At 46.3% G+C, this 24,032-nt stretch overlaps 1 protein-coding gene across 1 annotated transcript in view; it reads right to left on the minus strand.

The window, feature by feature from the left end:
• The window catches only part of LOC113892267 (cat eye syndrome critical region protein 2), a 116,987-nt gene that overhangs the window by 21,913 nt on the left and 71,042 nt on the right, over positions 1–24,032 (minus strand). Inside the window, exons 2-7 of the mRNA XM_027540897.1 lie at positions 20,244–20,338; positions 9,256–9,439; positions 8,285–8,424; positions 7,496–7,600; positions 4,791–4,840; positions 3,992–4,161 (exon numbers count right to left, since the gene is read on the minus strand). Of these exons, the coding sequence (XP_027396698.1) occupies positions 3,992–4,161; positions 4,791–4,840; positions 7,496–7,600; positions 8,285–8,424; positions 9,256–9,439; positions 20,244–20,338 (744 nt within the window). The remainder of the gene's footprint in view (positions 1–3,991; positions 4,162–4,790; positions 4,841–7,495; positions 7,601–8,284; positions 8,425–9,255; positions 9,440–20,243; positions 20,339–24,032) is intronic.

A 24,032-nucleotide genomic window follows, 5' to 3' on the forward strand; every position in this document is an offset into this window, starting at 1 on the left:
GAACTCAAGACACAGACGACAGACAGGGGTGGGCAAAATGAGTGAAGGCAGTCAGCAGTACAGACATCCATTTATAAAATAAATAACTCCTGGGGATGAGATGAGCTTCCCTGATAGCTCAGAATCCACCTATAATGTAGGAAACCCCAGTTCAATTCCTGGGTCGGAAAGATCCCCTGGAGAAGGGATAGGCTACCCGCTCCAGTATTCTTGTGGCTCAACTGGTAAAGAATCTGCCTGCAATGAGGGAGACATGGGTTCAATCCCTGGGTTGGGAAGATCCCCTGGAGAAGGGAAAAGTGATGAGATGCGCAACATGGTGACCACAGTCAATAATACTGTGTTGTATGTAAACAGCGAGTAGATTTTTAAAGTTACTCATCACAAGAAAAAACTCCATGTGAGGTGACAGATATTAACTAGACCTCCTGGTGATCATTTTGCCAGGTATGCAATTATCAAATCATTATGTTGTACACTTGAAACTAACGTTACACACCAATTACACCTCAAACAAAAAAAAAATGTCTGCAATTTCAAGAGCTCAACAACAAAACTCAGAGCAGAGTGCCCACAAAGGCTGAGAACAAGAAGCAAGGTCCAGGACCTACCTGTGTAACATGCTCCTGACCACCCCTGCTCACGGGGGCCCTTCTGTCCATTTTAATCCCTGCCTGTCCCCCAACCTGCCTTCTCCAGGCTCCCCCACCTCAGGTTGCTGGCTGCAAACACTTCTGCTCACTTTGCCTCACACTTCCTATGCCTATTCTCTTTCACTATAATTAATGTTTTATAAATTCAGTAGTTCCCATTTGATGTGAATTCTCAAACAGTATCATTTTATATAAATTGCATCATACACATTTAGGAAAAAACATGTATGAAATGCACCAAGAGTGTTTTAAATTTCCATGCAACTTTCTAGGCAGTGTGCTACCCCATGGAAGGGACAAGACTGATGACCTGAAGTTACTTTCGGCAGGCAGTCTTTTAAACTGTCAACAGTTTAATTGTTCAAACTTCAATGGTTTAAAGAACCAGTAAAGTTAATAAAAAAAATGCATATATATATGTTAATAGCAGTTAAAAAAATATCTTCACTATTTGCACTGCAACATTTTTTCTTCCAAAGGGGGTATGAAACAGTGCTTAGAAATCCTCAACAATACAAACAGAATCTGGCTGAAGCTCAGCCCAGAACTCCCCATCCACCCACCCCCACCCCCATCAACTCCAGCAGCACAAGGAGGACCTGAACTCCCTGGCCACAGGTGTGCCCAGAGCCTCCTGACAAAAAAAAAGCACTGGAACAGAGTTTCAGAGGTCAGCACAGTGACCCTTTGCTGGTATTTCCCCCGGAGTCATAATCAAGACTTTCTGGGGCAAGAAGACTGGACTCCTGGGAGACCAGAAAACCTGCCAATAAGGCTTTAAAGACCTAAAGATTTTTTCGGCTATTTAAACAGAAGCACAAAACTCATGCCACACCAGAGGCTTTCTTCAACATACTCAGTACTGTAACAGACATCAAGAACCTCTTCAATATCAAGAAGAGCGGAATAAACAAACAACACTGCAAGGAAGAGTCAAACCTTGAGTGTTTAAAGCTAAGCTTTTGCTGGCAGCCAATGAAGAACCTTCCTGTGTGTCTGTATTCAGGTTACTGTGCAAGCTGAGATGTAAAACAGGACATTTAGGGCTCAGCCCAGGGCAGTGAGCAGAGATGGGAACGAGCTTTCAAACTATCCAGGTAAACAGACAGCGGGAGCCCATCCAGGCCAATGAGGCAGAAAACCAGTTGAGAACTATGGCTGGACAGCTGACTGAGGCCACTCCAAAGCCAGGGACCCAAAGGAAGAGGAGACCTGGGAGATCAGGCAGTTAGGCAGAAGAGAACCCTGCACGGGACCGAAGAGACTTGTTCGTATACCTCCAACACCAGTGTATTTACGAGCTGAAGAAAAAAAGAGGATGAGTCCAAATACATTGTAAACACAGAAATTCATGAAGGAGCATTTCCCTCTTCAGGGCTCAAGCCAGACAGACAACCGGCTGTGACATCAATGACTACAAGGCCGGGGGGTCCACACTGGCACAGGCCATCAGACACAGCCTGCAGAAGTGTTTTCTGACCACGCACTGCCTCAAAAGCCAGTGGAACATCTGTGCTAGGAGTCAAGGGGCTGAAAACCAGAGCAAGTCTGGAGTAGAGGAGGGTGCCCCTCACTCCTGCCCCACACTCTCCTAGTTAAACACCCTCAGCTTCCCCTCTCCCGTGCAGTCCAGGTCTCTCAGACCTCGTAGCAAATGGAAACAGCCGTTTAAACTCAGTGACTGCTCTAAACTACTTGACAGACAGACCAGAGGGCTCCAGCGTGGGCTCCCAGCAGGCTCCGCTCCTCCTTGCAATCTTGCTGGTGCACTTCATGGAACTGGCATTTACATCACTGAGCAAGGAGTGAATTTAAATTCATCCAGAATGGGGCTCTAAGATACCTGTATGTCAATGGTAGCCAAGCCAATTCTTTCTTCATTTTATAACTATTTGGAAATTATCATTTCTTAAAGTTTTAGTGAATAAATCTGAATAGTTCTGGAGCCTCTGATGGGATCCCTGTGTGAAAACTCCCCTAATTACTGGTCTGCTAAGCTTCTTTGCTGCATAATGCCGATTCTGATTTTTGTGCATAATCACCCCATTTAACTAAAGCTTGCATATTTAAAGTACTGGACAACTTTCAAAATATCAAATCTATTATTCGATCCTTTAGTTTCTAATGTCTTGAAAATTGCACTTAAGATTTAAGTTCCTCTCTCGCAAAGAATCAACTCCTGATATTTTCTGTATCAAAACCACTTGTTTTATGCTTGTAAATTTTTCCCCTTAACTCCCTAATCTAAAGTCTTTTCAGTTAAAAAGGCAGAAATTACAAAAGAGTTTAAGCAGGTTAGGTACATGCCTTACAGATGATTCAAGGTGCTGCCATTAATCATACAATCTCTATTTAGTTACTCTAAGAAAACTAGATTCCATATCTCGAGTCCTGGACAAAAATGGTCACAGTGGGCTGTGGACGACAAGATCCAAGAGGAATCATCATTACCAGGACAAAGGACACGAATGAGGAGACGCTCAATAAAAACGCAATTCCTGAAGCCCTGAAGTCAGACCTTCTACGATTCACCCCAAAGCACTGATCTGCTCAATAGTTACACATATCACCGAACGCACAGCGTATCACTGTCACTGTATCTGTGCTGCAGCAGGAACTCGTAACACTTTCTCCCCAGGTTTCAGGGCAGCACTGGCATTCTTATGTTTTCTGTTAACAACCATTAAGAATCTGAAGCATCAATTTTATCGAAACTGGATGGTTATCAGGCATTGACCACAGAACAGGCACGCCACAGAGTCACCTGGAGGTTACGGTGACAAGGAAGATGTGGCTCATGACCTGGAGCTGCCTCCACAACTCCAGATGAAACTCAGGATGAGCAGACACCTTGTGGGGGAAACCTCAGGCTAAGACAGTCCAGGGAGAGCACACAGAAACAACTCCAGAAGGGCTTCTGAGAGCCTCGGAACAGGCAAAAGCAGACGGGATGCACGGGAAGAGGCCAGGACTGGAGTGCCGGCAGGTTAGAGGAGGAACTGAGGGAGCAAGAAGGACAACCCTCAGACAGGTCTGAACTCTGAGAGGGAGACCACCAGATGAGTTTTCTAAAAGGGGGAAAGCAGCAGCATCATATGCACAAGGAGAGGTATGCAAAGAGCGCTCTGCCGAGACACACCTGGGGTCCAGGAACCATGAGGGTGGGGAGCATGAGGGCTAAACCCCAGGACCCACAGTAAGCAAAGTGGAGGCTCGAGGTCCTACTCTTGGGGCCCGGAGGAAAGCAGGCCTGCTCAGCAGAGCGAGGGGCCGAGCATGTCTCTGAGGAAGGCACCCTGCCCAGAGCAGCTTCACACTACGTGGGCCCGTGTGCGCACCTTCTGGGCGATCATGCTGCAGATCTCAGGCAGGAAGTCCTCGCTGAGCAGTTTGTAGAGCTGGCGCTCTCGTACAGAGGTCCTCTCCCGGAAACTCTCGGTGACCTGTCTCCACTCCTGCTCAGTCTGGCACAGGAGCCACCAGGAGCCTTGCCCTGGTCCCTGGGACCCTAGAAGAGAAAGTCATGGTCAGGAAATAGGCCCCATGGATCTCCTTCTCCTCTCTGCCCTCAGGTTCACTGGCACCCTGGGTTACCCTTTAAGGCTGATAATGTATACTTCAGATGTTCTGGCTACTCTCCTGTTCACAACTAAGAGCTATGAAGGCAATACAAACACAACTGTGGTGACCTTCAGACTCTAATAACCTAGAAATGTTCCGATGCATCTGCTTTTCTACATAAATGTCTTTGAGCTTCAGGAGTGTTCCTTGTTACATTGAGATACTGTAAATTGCTTTTTCTCCTCAAATGTTTGTATTGTATTACAGATTGCATAAAAAGTCTACATAAGAACACAGTACACATCCTTATGTTGTAAAGTATTTCACGTTAAAAGAAGGCTCTTGACAAGCTTTGCATTCATCCCAATGTTAGGAGCCTATTACACTGGGCCTGGGAAGCGGCTCAAGTGAAGTGACCTGGTCCTGATCTCGAGGGATTTTAAGGAGAGATGGACACAGGGAGACAATGTGTGAGGGGCAAGGAGGCTGGTGGGAAGACTACTGCAACGGTCCCAGCAGTCTGCACCAGACTCTGAAAGGTGACGTAAGCCCTCCAACCCCTACGAAGGCCGTTACCGTTTCTTGTCTGCAACTCAGATGCTGAGGAGTTCTCTTCCTGCTTGTCACTAGAACAAAGGAAAGGGGTCACCATTAAAACAAAAACACGGCCAAAATTTTCTGTGCTTCCCTAGAAGGAAGGAACACTGGCTTCCTATTAATACCAGAAGTGTTTGTGTGTGTGTTCGCATGTAATGCACATTGGCTTACTATTAATACTAGGAGAGAGAAAATGTGTGTGCGTATAAGGCACAATGCCTTACTATTAGTATCAGAAAAGAGAGTGTGTGTGTATAAGGCACAGCGGCTTACTATTAACACCAGGAGAGAATGTGTGTGTGTCTCTGACACGTCAGCAGAGCAAGGTCAGGAACATGGAGGCGGGCAAGTTGGCACAGAGAGGGGGAGGACAACACACAGGAATACGGCACCACTGCCCAGGAATGGAGGAGCTCAGTGTCGACACTGAAAGGCCAAGGAAAGGGCTTGCTACCCGACCGAGGGCTGCACTGAGCAGAAGACTGTTGAACTGACCCCAACAGCAGGTTGAAATGAGCAACACAGGTTCTGAGGTTGCCCACCCCTGCTCAAGGCATGCCGCCTTGACCTCAGCAAAGTCAACGAAATTCCCTGGAAAACGGGACCGTTAATGATACGAGATACAAACACACTCAGCGTTACGTGACCAATAGTGCTGTCTCCCTAGACCATGAAGGGCATGCTCTGGATGTTCTAGCCCTGTACAGCCTCCTGGAAGAATGGCAATGCCCCGCATCGTTGCTGCCGACAAAGGCAGCCACAGGCCGCACTCACCCACTAGGCTGAAGTGTGGCTGGTGTGACTGAGGAACTGAACTTTAAACTTTATTTATTAAAAAAAAAAAAAACATTAAAAATTATTTTAGGGACTGAACTTTCTCTTCCTTTATTTTCCCCCTTCTACATATATCTGTGTTTCTTTTTCATCATTCTTTAAAAAAAAAAAACAACTTTTAACTGAGGTATAGTTTCAGGTGTACAACAAACGCAGTGAGCACAATTTTTAAAGATTACACTGCATATACAGTTATTATAAAACACTGGCACATCTCTGTGACATACTCATTTCTACCTCTGTCCCCTAGCTCACCCCTCCCCCTTCTGTTTCCCCACTGCTCATTCCTAGTTTGTTCTCTGTATCTGCTTTGTTACATTCACTAGTTTTACTTTTTAGATTTCACAAAATTTTATTTAATTTAAAAATACTTCAATACTGCACTGGATTCAGAACGCTACAGAATAAAGTCACCAGCAGAGGGCAGCACAGGAGCACTGGGCTTGTGACGTGAGGACACTCCTCTGTGGCTCTCTGATTCTGGGGCTCAAGGGAACCAAAGATGAATGTACAGAACAGCTTGCTGGATTTACATGGACGTGTAGGCTGCTAACAAAACCCAGAAACTGATGTCTTGTGTATAAAACACAATGACAGGACTATTTCTCACAAATTCTGGTGGGAGGAAAGCTTGCATTCTATGGTCAAAATTTCAGAAAAGTTAAGTGGAACACTGATTGTTAAAACAAAAAAACCAAATTCTGATTGACTGATTCATAATCAGATCCCTAAAAACATTTATTAGCAGTTAATAAGCAACACAGTGAAATCTGGTCCACTTCAGGCATTTAGCTTCTTATTTAAGCAGTTCTAACAATAAGGAATGATACTAAAGCTGAAACTCCAGTACTTTGGCCACCTCATGCGAAGAGTTGACTCACTGGAAAAGACTCTGATGCTGGGAGGGATTGGGGGCAGGAGGAGAGGGGGACGACAGAGGATGAGATGGCTGGATGCCATCACTGACTCGATGGACGTAGGTCTGAGTGAACTCCGGGAGTTGGTGATGGACAGGGAGGCCTGGCATGCTGCGATTCATGGGGTCGCAAAGAGTCGGACACGACTGAGCAACTGAAGTGAACTGAACGATAAACCAGAGAACAAGGAAGCAGTTTGCCCTGTGTTATTAGAATTTTTAAGACTGTGACTTAACTTCCGTAAGTGAATAATTATATATCTGATCCTTAAATAAAAGGTATCAAAGTATTTTTACACAGTACAGGTCAGACCCTCAAAACTCTTATATTGAGATTCACATGGTGGATATTCCCAAAAGACAACGACATACTAAAATAAAATTTCCTGGGACTTCCCTAATGGTCCAGTGCTCAAGATTCTGAGCTTCCACTGCAGGAGATCCCTGGTTGGGAAACTAAAATCCTGCCTGCATGAAGCACACTGTGGCCAAACAATTAAAATTTTCCCAAAATATAACAATCTTTTTCTTTGCTAAAATTAAATACCAAATAAACATTTAAAAATGTTTAAGGTCTCATCTTAACAAAATGAGTTCTGGACACAATAAAGCACAGTTAACTACTGAAGTCTTCTTACCAGGAAAGAACTCCTAGACTCACAGTATTAACTCACTCCACCTCCTGTGTAGAAATCGGGGGCAAAGGGATCTGAAGGGCACTTCCTGTGAGCAGGTGCCTTCCACTGCCAGAGCCCCCACTGCCCAGGGGGAGGGCTCCCAGACAGCTGGTAACTTGAGAGGGGCCGGGGCCGGGAACCCCAAGGACTCCAGTGCACACCCACGTCCTCCCCGAGACACAGAGAGCAAGCACAGAGCGAGCCCTTCCAGCATAAGGGTTTGGGTTAGGGACCTTCACACACTAAGATTTTCTCACCTCACGAAAGTTTCCTCCTGTAGTTTTTTCCGTTTTGGGGGTCTTCCTCTTCTTTTACCTGTTTTCCCAGGAACACTTGAGACATTTTTTTGTCCTTCACTTTCCCTAAGAAATAGTACATTAAACAGAAATGTCAGTCGTCTGGCCACAAGGTTACTAAATAGGACAAAGGCAGCAGTTACAGGGACAGGACAGGGCAACCTCACGTCTTCCGTTATTATTAATAAAACGTGGAACCAAGGAAATGGACGTCTCCCACACGAACATCTGGGCTGGTAAAGAATCTACCTGCAATGCGGGAGACTGGGTTTGATCCCTGGGTTGGGAAGGGAAAGGCTACCCACTCCAGTATCCTGGTCTGGAGAATTCCATGGACTGTACAGTCCATGGGGCCACAGAGACATGACTAAGAGACTTTCACTTTTCAGGCTTCCCTAACAGCAAAAGGCCCAGCAACCTGAAGTGCGGGGAAGATGGCAGCACAGCTCGGGGACGCTGCCCGAGGCCTCTTTCTTGCCAAGACCCCAGGTAGGATGGGGTTCTCCAGAACCCACTCTGCCACAGGGAAGGCCCAGGGCGCACTGGTGCTGCCAAGAACTGGCCCCAGCATCAGCCCAGGGAGCAGGGTTGGAGAGCGAGTCCTCTGTGCTTCTGTGTGGTGCGCCTCCTCGCAGGCATGCTGCGACATGAGCTCCCTCCTCCACAAGAGAAGCTAAACTGTGCAGGGGAATTCGGAGGCACTGGGCGTTAACGACGGTGGCGACGGCAACACGACCTCCAGGAAGGTACCTGCTCAGAGCGAGCTCTCCATGGGAACCCCCTTGTGCCGGGTCCTCCTTGTACATTCGCGTTCCGTAAAAATACCAGTAGAGGGCCCCCGAGCTGTCCTCGCCCAGCGGCTCCACGCGGAGACTGTCTGCATCCAGGCCCTGCGCAGGTCAGGGAAAGAGGTTTGGGCAACAACAGAAAATGGAAACAAGGATTTGAAATATATTCTCACAGATCCCTCACATTACAATGGCCAAACACCTGGGGTAATTCTCATTCTGGGTCCAGACATATCGGACCAGGATAAGGCTCCTGCTCCAAGAATAAGATGTGGAAATATTTTAAACCCTCCCCATCACTGCCCCCGTGTTGCCAAAAACAGAGAAAGCCACAAGAATTCTGATGAACTTGTGACACATCTGGCTTGGAACCACACGAGGAGAGACAAGCCCCACAGGAGAGTCAGTGCTGTGGCAGCCTCAACCCACACGATGCTGGGCCACCAGCCGGCCCAGCCCAGCGCTCCCCACTGACCAGCATCACCTCACTGCCGCCCCTGGTGACTGAGACCAAGGCCTTGGTGAAGGCTGGGCTGAGCTGGGCTACAGATCTCACCACAGTTCCCACCCAAGCCCACAGGCACCCCCGACCTCCCAGTGAGGGCAGGATCAGGTGAGGGAGAGGTGGCCAGAGCCCCGTCCAGCACACTTCTGCCACGTGCATGCAGCGTGTGGTGGGAATGGGGTCAAGTCCTTGGGAGGTGTCATAAATCTTAATTATGCCAAGTCAAATTTCAGATCTCAGGAAATAACATTCAGTGACTAATGTAACCCTAATTCTGGCTGATGACAGAGCGGACGGGAGCCTACGACTGTTCCCATGGCAGCAGGGACCTGGGATATGGAAAAGGGAATACACCAAAGCGGCCAGCACAACCCAGAGCCGGCTTCCCTGAACCGCAGCTCCAGGGAGGATGCCTGTCAGTCACGCACCTTGAGGAGGTCGAAGACGTCGTCTGCGTCCAGCCGGTAGTCACAAAGGCGGTGGAGAATCTCCACTCGGGTGCGCAGGGGCAGGTCCTGGAAGCTGGCCTCCCGCAGAGGGTTGGGCTTCCCCTCCTCCAGCTCCCAGCGGTAGTTGATGATGTCCTCCAGGTAGCTGTGGAAGGTCTGAGGCCTAGCCAGTGGCCCAGACACAAAGGTGTGTGAATACCACACCGAGTATTGGGGGGTGGGGGCAGGGGGCACTGGGGGCTGATACATCTTCAACAGTAGCAGAACTGAAAGCCCCTGGAAGGGCCTGCGAGGCCCTTGAGGAAACGCTTGTTACTGCACCATCTCCTTGGAGCTGACAGTGTCAAGTCCCAAAGATTACCAATATTTAAGAAAGCTTCTCACAGAAGGGGTTGTTCTGCACGTTCAGCCACACGCAGCACATTGTGCGGCAGCGGCTGCACGTGTGTAGCGGCAGACACCGAAAGAGGCCGTGTCGACTGTCACCTGTACAGGCAGACGCTATGGAGCTCAAGAGGCATTCAGTTTACATAGGCAGACTCTACAGACCTCAGGGGGCATTTAGTTCAAAGTCAGGTCTGTGACTTAAGAGGGCAAACAGCAAAGAAGGCTAGGGTCTGCCTGGTTTAATCCATTCATGTTTCATGTTCTGATGCAAAGGTAGAAAACCTCCTCCAGAACACAAGCATGAACAAGCCAGAACACAGAACACATTCATGTGCTATTACATGTAACCCTGTAGGCATGATACAAAATACTATCTTCTAAACTTGAGAGGTTTTTCTGCAGGAAACATTTAAAACAGTTCAATGACAACTTAAATTTCTGACTAGTACCTAAATGTGCCTTGTATATAACAGTGTGCTATGCATGCCCGCGTGCTTAGCCATGTCTGACTCTTTGCAACCCTATGGACTATAGCCTGCCAGGCTTCTCTGTCTATGGGATTCTCCAGGCAAAAATACTGGAGCGGTTGCCAAGTTTCCTTCTCCAGGGATCTTCCTGACTCAGGGACTGAACCTGCATCTCCTGTGTTTCCTGCACTGCAGGTGGGTTCTTTCCCCACTGAGCCATCAGGAAAGCCCCGGTATGTAACAAAGTGATGTTTCATTGTTAGATAGTTACGCTGTATCTCAACTATTAACGAATCTGGATACAATTTCACCTAATGCTTGATTTAAAAACATTTTTCTCACTAAAGGACAGCTCCAAAGGAATTATGTAGGTCAATATTTTTAAAAGAGGCAGTTACCATGTTATTTTATAATCTATGGTAGTTACAGCTGTAGAAAAAGTCAGAAGAAATACTCTTAGAAAAAATCAAAGGGCCTTAGGCAACTAAGAAATGAAACATTTTGCTCTTTCAAAGACAGAGGAACTTCATTTCCGTCCCACTGATACCTCAAACTAGCATAGAGTGAATGTGGGTAGCTCATCGAAATCCATCATGACACCTGGGAACAGGGCTCTCAGCCCAGGGATCCGAGGGAGCCCTGCCTGCAGCACCTGCCGCTCTTACAAACTGAGGCCACCAGTGCAGGGCGCTTGTTCTGGATGGTTATCATCAATCCTTTCAATAGAGCAAAAAGACTGAAGCACATGGTCCATGTCCATGTTCCTTCTTGTCTGAAAGAAGTTCTAAATGCTAATTCCCCTTCCCCTCTCCTTAAAATAGCTTGCAAGAGAGAGACATAACTATCTCTCCACACTCCAGGGTGAGCATCTCAGAACCCCAGCAGAGAACTGCTCGTTTTGCTTTCCGCAGAACAAGCTTCCACCAGGAGACCCACGTGACGTGGGAGGTGTGGCCAAGCAGGGAAACAACCTTCCTGAGATCACCTGAGTAAAAGGAAGACTGCTGTGTCAGTTCTGAGACGTGAAAGGGTATCTGCAGTCCACGTGCAGGCAGCAGTGAGGACCTGGCATCCCAGTGCCATGTAGAGACGAAACAGAAAAATTCAGTTCAGTTCAGTCACTCAGTCATGTCCGACTCTGCAACCCCATGGACTGCAGCACGCTAGGCTTCCCTGTCCATCACCAACTCCTAGAGTTTACTCAAACTCATCTCCATTGAGTCGGTGATGCCATCCAACCATCTCATCCTCTGTCATCCCCTTCTCTTCCTGCCTGCAATCTTACCCGTCATCAGGGTCTTTTAAAATGAGTCAGTTCTTCGCATCAGGTGGCCAAAGTATTGGAGTTTCAATTTCAGCATCAGTCCTTCCAATGAATATTCAGGGCTCATTTCCTTTAGGATGGACTGGCTAGATCTCTTTGCTGTCCTACACTACAGTTCAAAAGCATCAATTCTTCAGTGTTCAGCTTTCTTTATGGTCCAACTCTCACATCCACAAATAGAGAGACTAACTTTTGGTAATTGCTAAAAGGCCCCACAAGAACATTTGAAAAGTACTTATTCATAAAGATCATAAAACAATTCAGCCCAAAACCACTAAACCAATGCCTCTTTTGTAGGACTATATGGTACCTGCCATGTCTTGAAATCAATTAAGAAATCATGACAAGTAAATCATGACAATTTCAAACTCAAGGAAAATATGACTAAGATATAAAACATTTTAACAGGGAAATACATATATAACAGATTTTGTGTATATGAATGCTTATGTTAGGTAAAAAAGAAGAGTATTAAAAGTCATCTAGAAATGTTTGAAAAGCTACTTGGAAATCTTTGTCTTTAAAAAGATAAAGAACTGTCTTTAGTGGAAACCAGATGGGACCTTAATTAAATATTATTTGTATGAATTGGAAGTCTGGAGTGTCAAGTTGAAGGTGAGAAATGGTACAGTAAGAATTCTAAACAGCTTCTGATAATTAAAGATGCACCCTGCTACCCCAGAATCACTCTCTCTCACACATACATACACATACGTACACATACACACACACACACACACACACACACACACACACACACACAGATACATACATGCACCCACAAAGTCTATAAGAAATAAAGTGAAATACTTAAAAAAGAAACCATTGAAGGACAAAGGAAGGAAAAAAAAAATAAGAAGGAAACAGGTGAAGAGACACTTATTAGTCATTCAGGGAATGCAAATCAAAACCCAATAAGGTACCATGCCACACCCACCAGGAAGGCTAAAATTAGAGAGACAGGTAAGAACAAGTGCTAACTGCTTATTAACTCCGAGAAAGGGGAATGCTTGTACACTTAGTGGGAATATGAAACGATGCAGTTGCTTTGCAAATATTTGGCGAGTTGCTCAAAACTTAAACGGAATTACCATATGACCCAACCATTCCACTCTTGGGTACATAGGCAAGAGAAATGAAACTTACATCCACACAAAAACAAGTACACTGATGTTCATACAGCAGCACGCTTCATAATGGTCAAAAACTGAAACAGCACCATGTCCATGAGCTAACAGAGAAATAAAACATACAACAGAGTATTTTCTGACCATAAAATGAATGAGTCCTTGATTCATGATACAATGTGTTTGAAAACATGCTAAATAAAACGAGCCTAATACCTACATGTATGTATTCCACCTACAGAAGCACCTAGAATAGTAAATGAACAACGTGCACAGAAAGCCCATTAGTTAGTGGGACTGGTGACTGCAGGGAGTGAGGAGCGACAGCTCATGGGTGTGAGGTGTCTCATGAGGCTGATAAAACGTTCTGGAATTCAACAGTAGTGATGACTATACAATCCGTGAAATATTCTGAACACCCGCCCATGAGGTAGGCATTGAAAAACCCCAGAGACACAAGTGGAAAACCAACCATACCAATAATTATACTAAATGTAAGTGAATTAACAGTCAAACACTACTTAGTAGTAAATTTATAGCTTTGAAATGCCTATATTGAAAAGAAAAAAGGCTCATAACCAGTACTATAACTTAAGAAGAAAAAGAAGGGTAGGCCAAAGTAAACAGAAGAAATAATAAAGATAAATCAATAAAACAAAAAAGATTTTAAAAAGAAAACGAACAGCAGGTAAGGTTAAAAGTTGGTTCCTTAGTAAACATTTTAAAAGTTGATAAACCTGTACAAAGAATCAACTTCTAGAGGGAAAGAGAGACAGAACAGACACAACATCGGGAATGAAAATGGAAACACCACTGCAGATCCTACAGATATTAAGAGGATAACAGAATGTTATGAATAGCACTACAGAAATAAATTTAAAAACTGAAACAGACAAATTCCTTGAAAAATGCCAAAATGACTTACCAAAGTCATGGCTTAAGAAACAGACCATCCAGAAAATAGAGGAACCCTCCTACACTGTTGGTGGCGATGTAAATGCGTACAGCCACTATGCAGAACAGTTTGGAGGTTTCTCAAAAAACAGAGAATGGTGCTAGCGTATGATCCAGCAGTCCCATTCCTGGTATATATCCACACAAAACTATAATTCAAAAAGATACATGCACCCCTTATGTTCACAGCAGCACTATTCATAATAGCTAAGACATGGAAGCAACATAGATTTTCATCAACAGATGACTGGATAAAGATGTGGTACATATAAACAGTGGAATGTTACTCAAGCATAAAAAGAATGAAATAACGCCACTTGCAGCAACACAGATGGACCTAGAGATGACCACACTGAGTGAAGAGACAGACACCATACGATATCACTTATATGTGAAATCTAAATATGACACAGACTTACCTATGAAACAAACTCACAGACACAGAAAACAGGTATGTGGTTGCCAAAGAAAGGGGGTGTGGGGGGAGTGATGGATTGGGAGTCTGGGATTAGCAGATGCAAACTGGTATATACAGAATGGATAAACAACAAGGCCTGTTGTACAGCACAGGGAACTATATTCAATATCCTGTGATAAACCACAGAAAAAATGGAAAAGAATATGAAAAAGGATATATATGTATGATTGAATCACTCTGTTGTACAGCTGAAATTAGTGCAATACTATACTTAAATAAATTTTTTTTTAAAAAAGGTGGTGGTCCAGTGGTTAAGATTCTACCTTCCACTGCAGGGGCCGCAGGTGTGATCCCTGATCAGGGAACTAAGACCCCACATGCTGGCTGGTGTGGCCAAAAATTAAAATTAAAAAAAACTTTTTTAAGAAATAAAACACCCAAATAGCCTTAATCTATTAAAGAAACTGAATCAATAATACTCACATAAAACCTTGCACAAAGAAAACTACAAACCCAAAGGCTTTCAGTGGTGAACTGTTCAAAAGAAATTACACAGACTTTTTCAGAAACCAGAGAAGGGAAATGCTTCTCAACCCATCTGCCAAACCTGACAAAGATTTCTAAGCAAATAAAAGTACAGGCCAATATTCTTCATCATCGTCCTCAAAACAGCAGCAAATTGAATTCAGCAAGAGACAAAAGGGACAGCACTTCATCACACTTCATGGTGAAAGGCTGTATACTTCCCCCAAGATCAGGAACAACACCAGAGTTGTGGCCAGCACAGTGTCAAGACAAGAGAAGGAAGCTCTTGGGACAGAGGCTGAAGCAGAAGCAGACAACAGAAACTCCTCAGTTATCTTCAAGACCAATGAACCAAGAAGCGGGTTCAGGAAGCATCAGTAATAAGGTCAACATAAAAAGATCAACTGTATTTTACATATACTGGCAACAAGTAGCTGGAAAATATAAAAGCTCAAGCACAAATGGAAAGATGCGTAATATCTTTACACTGAAACCATACAATATTCCTGAAATTAAAGCAGATAAACAAATGGTGAGATACGTATCATGGTCAAGGACTGGGGAATTCAACATCGGTCGGTGTCCATTTTCTGTAGCAGGCCTTTTTTGGGGGGTGGCAGGGCTGACAACTTGATTTTTAAATTTGTATGCTAAGAACCCAGAATAGTCAAAACACTTAAAAAGCAAAACTAAAATATAAAAAAGGTGGAGAACACTCTCAATTTCAAGACAATCTGATACTTGAATAGACTGAACATACATGAAACTCATAAGTAAAAAATGTGGACCCTGACCTTCTGCTTCACACCATAGACAAATACTAACTCAAAATGCATCATAATAACTGCAAAAAGTTGAAACTATAAAACTAAGAGAAAACCTCAAAGAAAATCTATTGACATTAAAGGTATGTCCTGATTTGGAAATATTAATAACACCCCAGAAAAAACTGATAGATTAGACTTCAACAAAATTAAAACTTATCGTTCTTTAAAAGACAGTGTCAAACAAACAGGTAAGCTACACATCAGGAAAAAACAGTCATAGCCTGTTATTTACCTCGTCATCAGGGGAATGCAAACTGAAACCACAATGAGTTACCACATTACACGCAACAGAATCAGTAAAATGAAAACCTGGGTAAAATTAAAAATAATAAATGTTGGCAAAGATATGGAGCAACCACAGTGGTCAAGAAAACAAGTCTGGCAGTTTCTTAACATCAAACACACTCTCCTATGGGACCCAGCAATTCCCAAGAAAATGAAGAGTCGTTCACAAAAACTTGTGCAGATGCTTCCAGCTGCTTCATTCCTTACAGCCCCACTGGAGGCAGCACACAAGTCCACCAGTTAGTAGACAGAACACTTGAGTCATTTTTGCACCGGATACAACTGAGACTCCTCCCTCAAGGAACAAAGCACTGACGTGGACGGCAGCATCAGCGAGCGCCACGCACTCTGGGCTTCCCGAAAGACGCGGACACGCAGAGTGATCCCAACCAGAAGCAGCTCTGCAGTAAGGCCAAACAACCTCATCCACAGGGACCAGACCACTGTATAGGACACAGCAGGTTTCTCTGGGAGGGTGGGGGTTAGATTTAGTGCAAAGGGGGCACTTTCTGGGGAGATGGAAATGTCGTATTATCTTGAACAGCATGCTGACCGAGTTCATGGAATTAGAAACAAGAACCTATTTTTCTAAAAACGGACAGGCAAACTATGACCCATGGACCAAATCTGGCCTGAGTGTCTATCTTTAGACTGTAAGCTAAGAATGTAAAAATCATTCTTTTTTAAAAGTTGGGAGAAAAATGAAATCAAAAGAATATTATTTCATGACATATGAAAATAATATAGAATTCAAATTCCAGTGTCCATAAAACTCTAAAAAAACAGCCACAGGGACTTCCCTGGTGATCCAATGGCTAAGATTTGCGCTCCCAATGCAGGGGACCTGGGTTCAATCCCTGGTTAGGGAAGTAGATCCCATATGCCACAACAGAGACACGGCACAGCTTGCGAGTTAACTACCTAGCTAGCTACTTAAATAAATGAGTAAATTAAAAAACACCCACATCCAGTATCAGCCATGAAGCATTGCTCTCCCCACTACTAAAAGCTCCAGACTGCTCTAAGGATGTCATAAATAATTTAATTTAATCTAAGTCAATATTATTATTAACAAATAAATTTAGTAATGGGTATGCTTATCATTCCCATTTTACAGGTGAGGCAAGTAATACAGAAAGAGATGATGGAACTGTCTTCTCTCTCTATAGTTACTAAGTTGTACCCGACTCTAGCAACCCCATGGACTGTAGCTTGCCAGGCTCCTCCATCAGTGGGAATCTCCAGGCAACAATATTGGAGTAGGTTGCCGTTTCCTTCTCTGGGGGATCTTCCCGACCCAGGAATCAAACCTGGATCTCCTGCATTGCAGGCAGATTCTTTACCAACTGAGTTACGAGGGAAGCCCTTTCTTAGCTCCACGTAATAGCTACGTCTTAGAAGCAGGAAAGAAAAGCATTCATTTGTACAAAATCCTCTTTATTTAGGGTGGGATGAAAAGAAAGCCTCTGAGAATACTGAGCACAAATTCACTCTAAATGCACGTGGATACCACTGGAGAGACAGAGTAACGATCACTTCGGGCAGTTCCTTTCAGTGGAAAAAGTAAAATTCACTGCGATGCTTCCTTGTCTGAGTGATCACTGCACACAAGTGTATTCAGTTTGCATAAATTCACTACACTGCAGAGTAAGGAACATGCCTTTTCTGTGTATTACTACAGATCATCATCAACAAGTTTTTAGAAGGGTGAAGCCTCACTCCAGACTAGTTAATTCAACTTGGTCAACCAGATCTCACACTTAACTTCACCATTCAGAAATGTTTTTGTTTCAGTATACTCATCTATTTTTTTCTAACACAAACACTTTATGTTTTCTGAAATGCTGTGACATATCACAGGTATGCTCTGACGAAGGCTAGAACCAACACTTGCCTCCCTGGACCAGCAGAGACCAGCAGGACCAATGCCGCGCCACACCACCGCGCAGGACAGGGTGATGATGAGCGCTGAGGGCACGAGGGGCTGAAGGCTCCCCGCTCCTTCTGTCCTTCAGAGACTCGCAGCTTCCTTCAACAGCAGAAAAGTCACCGAAGCAGTGCTGGCAAAAAGGGAAAACTCTCTGCTCTCGGTTACACCACCACCTGAAATTTCAGGACATTTGACCAGGCTCATTTGTTTGTTTGTTTTTTAAAATAAATTAACATCTGATTTCAAAAGAAATTGTTTAGGAGTAACTGATACAGTGCTGTCATGAGGAAGAAGCTAATGTTAAGAGGCTGGGCGCCAGCACACAGCTGCAAGAGACAGAACCCATGAGGAGGCAGCTCTGCAAACGTAAACAAGTATTTCTTGTGCTTGATCATCGCCAACACACCTGTGAAGACAAGGCCTAAGTATGAAAGAGGAAATTCCAGTACAGATTTCAAATGTGCACGATCATCTAGGAAAGGTGAGCTGGACATCTTGCCAGGCTGTAGGCACTGGGTCATCACCTTCACACCCTCACAGGCCTTTGTGCTGTGTTCGCCTCGCCCCTCAGGCCTCATCCATTCACTCACTCCTTCCTGGTCTCCGGTGCTCCCTACCCTGGGGACCACACCTCCAAACTTGTCACCCAGCCTACAAGGCCTACTGGGCTCCCACTCCTGCTGTGCTGTGGCCACTGGATTCCTTGAGTGGCTGAGCGTTCAGAGACGAGTTGGGAAAGAAGGTGGTGGTGGGCTACGCAAGCCCCACACGTGCACAATGACACCAGCCAAGGCGATAAGAGCCCCCAGGTGGGGCTGGGCCCTGTCTTCCCTCCAGCTGAGAGGTGTCTTAGATGATTTCCAACAGAAAGGGGTTTAATCGTGAAGTCTCATTTTATATGGTGGCAATGAATCAAAATTTAATAGAGCCAAGATTCTGCAGCTCAAACCAATCACATTTTTGAACCACATGGGACTTTCTGCAACCCCCTAGGCGCTGCTCCAGGGCTTCAAGCCCCAGGAGCAACCCTCCCACCTGCACTTCATGAGCGGGTCTGTCCTTCCTGCGTTCACCCACTTATTGGGCTCCCTTGGGAAGCACCCACGTGAAGACTCAATTCCCTGGCCCTTTTCTCAAACACCTGCGTGCTCTGCAGACTTTAGAGCACTTGCTGTGGCCAGAGCACACACTCTGTGGTGGGAACCAGGACTGAGGGTTCTGAGGGCGTCTGTCCTACAGCACCCTGGCCAGAGTGAGGTGAGGCAAAGGGACCCCTTGGACCCTGATGAGTCATAGGTGAAATAAAACAACCTCTGGAATGAGCAGCCTGGAAATGCATTGTTTTGAATCTTTTTTGGGGGGCCATGCAGCATGTGGATCTTAGCTCCCTGACCAGGGACTGAGCCTATGCTCACTGCAGTGGAAGTATGGAGTCTCAACCACTGGACCGCCAGGGAGGTACTGTATTTCTTTAATCTTAAACGGGCCTTTCTTTTGACTCAGTGACAATACTTACAGAAATTTAAAATAAGAGCATGATTCACTAGGTGTACAAGCTTTTATGTCCAAGGCTATGTGAAATATGTTTATAACAGTTAAAGAGTTAAGGCACAAATGTTCATCTACTAAACTGGGGTATCTGACAATCCTATTTAGAGAAACATTAGTTATGATAACTAAATGTAAGATAAGAAAAAGTGAAATTATATACACATTATGACTACAACAGTGCTTAAAAAACCACACAAACTCCCCAAGCCACAGCTCAAAAAGCAAACCCTTCCTCATTGTGTCTGAGTGATAAGGCATATGTTTCCTCCTGCTCTTTGTCCAGCATGACAGCCTGGACGCCCCTGGGGACGGACAGCACTCCAGAGAACCCAGGAGAGCACCCCCACCGTGTCAGGGCGGCTGAGGACCACGATGGGTGCAGGAGCAGCTCACCACCCTCACTCACGCTGTACCCACATGTCGACTCCCAGTCCTGACCGGCCCCTAGGAGTGAGCTTACTACAACAGAAATATTCCACACACCGCCTTTCGTTCACTGTCCAAAAACTACAAACCACAACACCCCAAACTTCTGTTTGGACTGGGGGACCAGGACTGGGAACCTCATCCAGTCTCTGCTTCCCAGAAGTGTCCCACAGTTCAGTGCCATGTGGGAACAGGATAAAGAGAATGGCTACCGAGTCCCTGGAAACAAGGGCCAAGGCCTGAGCAGGAAGAGCCTGTACTTGCTGACAGGGATGAAATTCAGCTCCACGTTTCTACCTGTCTCACGTGTAAGGGAGCGGGTGTACTTGGCGGCTACGGTGTGAGAGGCCCAGAAGCTCCATCTCAGAATGATGCTACTGTTCACAGGAACAAGAGACACAGACCCAAGGGGCAGAACGACAGTAAGAATCTAATTTTGTTCGGCATCGATTTACCAATACTGGAAACAAAGATGAGAAAGTAAGGCCTACACTGAGAGGAAAACACTCCATGTGACTGTGGCAGCTGGGAACCTAAGGGGAAGGGCTCTAGATTTGTGAGAGTGGGAAAAAGACAATACAATGAAAACGCAGCTGCAGAAGCAGCGAAAGGCAGGGCCCAGAGCCACGTGTGAATACACTGTACATCTCGGCCGATGATCTGCTCAGGTTTGCTCCAGGAGATACGAAACATCACTAGGACTAGTTAATTCCTTCCACTGCCAGGAGAGGACTGGGGTTACTCACGTGATGTCCCTTCGCTGATAGCAGCCCTGGAGCAGGCGGGCGATCAGGTCGCTGATGAACTCCACGTCATCTCTGTGGAGAGCTGCTTCTAACTCCTAAGGAGGGGGAGACAGGGGCGAGAGCTCAGACTCAGAGGCAGATCCCCAACACCCCGCCAGTGGCCCTCCCCCCACACCACCACAGCCCATCACGGCACTGTCCTTTCTGGCTTGATGCAGCTCTTTGATTTTCTAGGCGTTTACTCCCCTATTGCTCTTACCAAGCTCCATTTCTTTCATCTGTACAGGCAGACACCTCTTTTTATAAATCAGTGCCATCGCTTCTCAGACTTTTGGCTAAGATCAGGTGTATAAGTCAGTGCCAGCACAGTCACAAAAGAGCTTAACTTATGTAAACAGGCTGTATTGCTTTCTATTTTAATGCAGGAGTGTAATGGAGCAGATGTATAATTGATCAAAAAGCATTCATTTACTGAAGTTTCAACAAGTAAGCCAACTGCAACAGCTCTCCAGAATCATGCCACTTGGAACGTTCTGTGCGCACACAGCCTGTCGGACCTAATAGCAGTGAGGTGCTGCCCATGCGGGGGTCAGGGGCGAATCCCAGGGGACAGGGGACAGGGGACAGGCACGTGGGATTCAGGCAGAGATGGCACACATACACTAAACGAGGGTTCACTGAGGAGCTACAGGGACAGAGGTGACAGCTGGGATTTGGGGGCCCCTATTCCTTTCCTTCTCAAGCTCCCACAGTGAACAGTCACCACTCCCAGGACACAGGCCCACATCCACCTGCTGTGCAAGCCGACTCCCCGGGATCCACTCTGCTGGTGGCGTGGTCGGCTCATAACCAGACTCAGGGTCTTGTAAGTGGGTCCAAAAGCACCAAGGGCACCAGCTTCTGACCTCCACACTGAGGAGCAGGCAGTGTGCACAAGGAGGTCCGCTTCTACTAGAAATACAGGGAAGGCCTATGGCTCGATATTTTAATCCTTCTGTTTATTGTTCTATGTTCAAAAGTTCCTAAGTTTGTAAACACCCCGGGAACATCACGTGGCACAAGCATTACTAAGCACACTAACTGACAGAAACAAACAACTGAAGCCAACAACGCGAGCAGGAAGGGGCCCTGGACACCTTGAACGCCAGGGCCTCAGTGTGAGAACACCGTGCCAGCCCAAGGGCAAGTGTGGCCGGGGTGCGCAAACCTGACACAAGGGCACCTACTCTCTGCGCAGACGCCAGGGATGCTGAGCCCGCTCTTCCAGGAGAACTGGGTGGGCCAGAAATATCTGCCATGTGAGCTCCGAGAGGAACTTGTGACGCTTATGAATACAAGTGCCACCCTGCCTCACACGTCACCCACAGGATACGGAAACGCATGAAACACAACATTCCTTTGTAGACGTATCTCTATTATATTGTGCCTCAAATTCAGAAGCACCTAGAAAACAGACCAAATCAGACTCGGTGACTCGGGAGAGGCACTTTCCCCGGGGCCCTGCAGGACCCAGCCCGCAGAGTCACTGCTCCGTCAGAGGCTGGACCTAAGTGTCCTCCCCGCAGCGGCCACAGGCGGCCAGGGCTCCCTGCACAGCCTCCGCTCTCACAGCCCTGCGCCCAGTGTCACAGAGAGACAGCAGAGCAGAAGCAGGACAGCAATTTTAATCCCGCTGAACAAAAAGAGGTCTCGCTTATCAGTTAAAATTTTTTCACTTCAATGGATACAGAGTTAGAGATTTGCAAGATCAAGACGTTCTGGAACAGATTCATAGCAACATGAATACACTTAACACAACCAGACTGTGCCCTGACACTTAACACCAGTGGACGGTGCACTTACACATAAGCAGTGCTGGACTGCACCCTGACACTCAACATTCCTAGGCTGTGCACGTCAACGGAACACCACTGGACTGTGTCCTTACACCTCACACTACAGACCGTGTACCTGTAACAGTTAGCGAAGTAGAGTTTATGTATCTTTGACCACAATTCAGGGGCTCGGGGAGAGAACTTGCCACATTACAAGTATCCCCAGGCAGAAGCTACGGTGATTTAAATGAGGGGATACTTATAAATGCCAGACCAGCCTGATGCACAGTGAACGCTCCGTAACGTGTGAGCCCTGCAGTCAATTCATTCCCAAGTGACGGTGTGTAGAAAAAAACAGATTGAAGAAACAGAAAGTGGTCTTTTCAAAAATCAGATTTCTGAACAACAGAAACTCAAACTTTCTTTTAATACATGGCCTGTATGCATGATGTTTTTGAACTGTGGTGTTGGAGAAGATTCTTGCTGCTGCTGCTAAGTCGCTTCAGTCGTGTCTGACTCTGCGACCCCATAGACGGCAGCCTACCAGGCTCCTCCATCCCTGGGATTCTCCAGGCAAGAACACTGGAGTGGACTGCCATTTCCTTCTCCAATGCATGAAAGTGAAAAGTGAAAGTGAAGTCGCTCAGTCATTTCTGACTCTGTGATCCCACAGACTGCAACCTACCAGGCTCCTCCGTCCATGGGATTTACCAGGCAAGAGTACTGGAGTGGGTTGCCATTGCCTTCTCGGAGAAGACTCTTGAGAGTCCCTTGAATTGCAAAGGGATCCATCCAACCAGCCCATCCTAAATGAAATCAGTCCTAAATATACACTGGAAGGATTGATGCTGAAACTCCAATACTTTGGCCACGTGATACAAAGAACTAACTCATTGGAGAAGACCCTGATGCTGAAAGACTGAAGGCAGGAGGAGAAGGGGACCTCAGAGGATGAGCTGGTTGGATGCCATCACCGACTTGATGGACATGAGTGTGAGCAAGTTCCAGGAGTTGGTAATGGACAGAGAAGCCTGGCATGCTGCAATCCATGGGGTCGCAAAGAGTCAGACTGCACTGAGCGACTCAACTGAACTGATGCATGAGCCAATAAAACTACCTCCAACCCAGATTATTCACAGCTTCACTACTTCCACCTCAGCCCAGAGCCCAGGCTAAGGCAACCAGGGTCTTTAAACACTCTTCAAAAGCCCCGCCCCCGCCGCTCCTCCTCACTCCACACCCCCTTTTGTATTCCCTTTTCACTGTGGGCACTGAGCTGTGAGCACAGAAATCTGAACTCTGCCAAGATGCTCTGGGACGGGGGTGGGGGGAGCAACCAGCAAATCACCGAGAAGGGACCAAGCAGGGCTCCTGAGCGTCACGCTCACCCTCCTTGCAGCTGGCGTCACAGCTCATTAGGGATGAGCCTGTTCAGCCCTGGGACCTGGCAGTAGCTGCTGAGAAAAGGACCCCAGGGTGAGCCAGGGAGGAGTCGGGGGGTAGGGGCCTTGAGCCTGTGTTGTGGAAACTTTTCCCCAAACAGGGAGTACATCCTGGAGAGGCAGCCCAGGAACATCACTAACTCCTCCACGCCAGCACGGCTCAGCAACTGCTCTGCTCTCAAAGCTCACTGCAGGGCCTCCTGGTAATGGACCCAATCCCGAGATCCCGAATCTTCTGTATCTTTTGTGAAACAAGGTAAAGAGAGAACAATTTTCCTTCCCTCAACTCCAAGGAAGAAGAGAGATGACGGACGTGCACACTCCAGGCACAAAGACCCCACTAAGTTTCCCCAAGGAGGGAAAGGCCTGAGGAAACAGCTACCTGGGTCTCACTTGATGTAAAAGGCACAGATCTTTCTCACCTGCACAGGGACCAGCTGCAAGGCAGTGGGATCACAGTCAAAGGTGGGGGTTTCCATGCACGCCCAGGACTGTGCTCACACAAAGGAGGTGCAAAGCAGGCCCTCTGAGGG

The sequence above is a fragment of the Bos indicus x Bos taurus genome, chromosome 5 (genome assembly GCF_003369695.1).
Source record: "Bos indicus x Bos taurus breed Angus x Brahman F1 hybrid chromosome 5, Bos_hybrid_MaternalHap_v2.0, whole genome shotgun sequence".
NCBI lineage: Eukaryota > Metazoa > Chordata > Mammalia > Artiodactyla > Bovidae > Bos > Bos indicus x Bos taurus.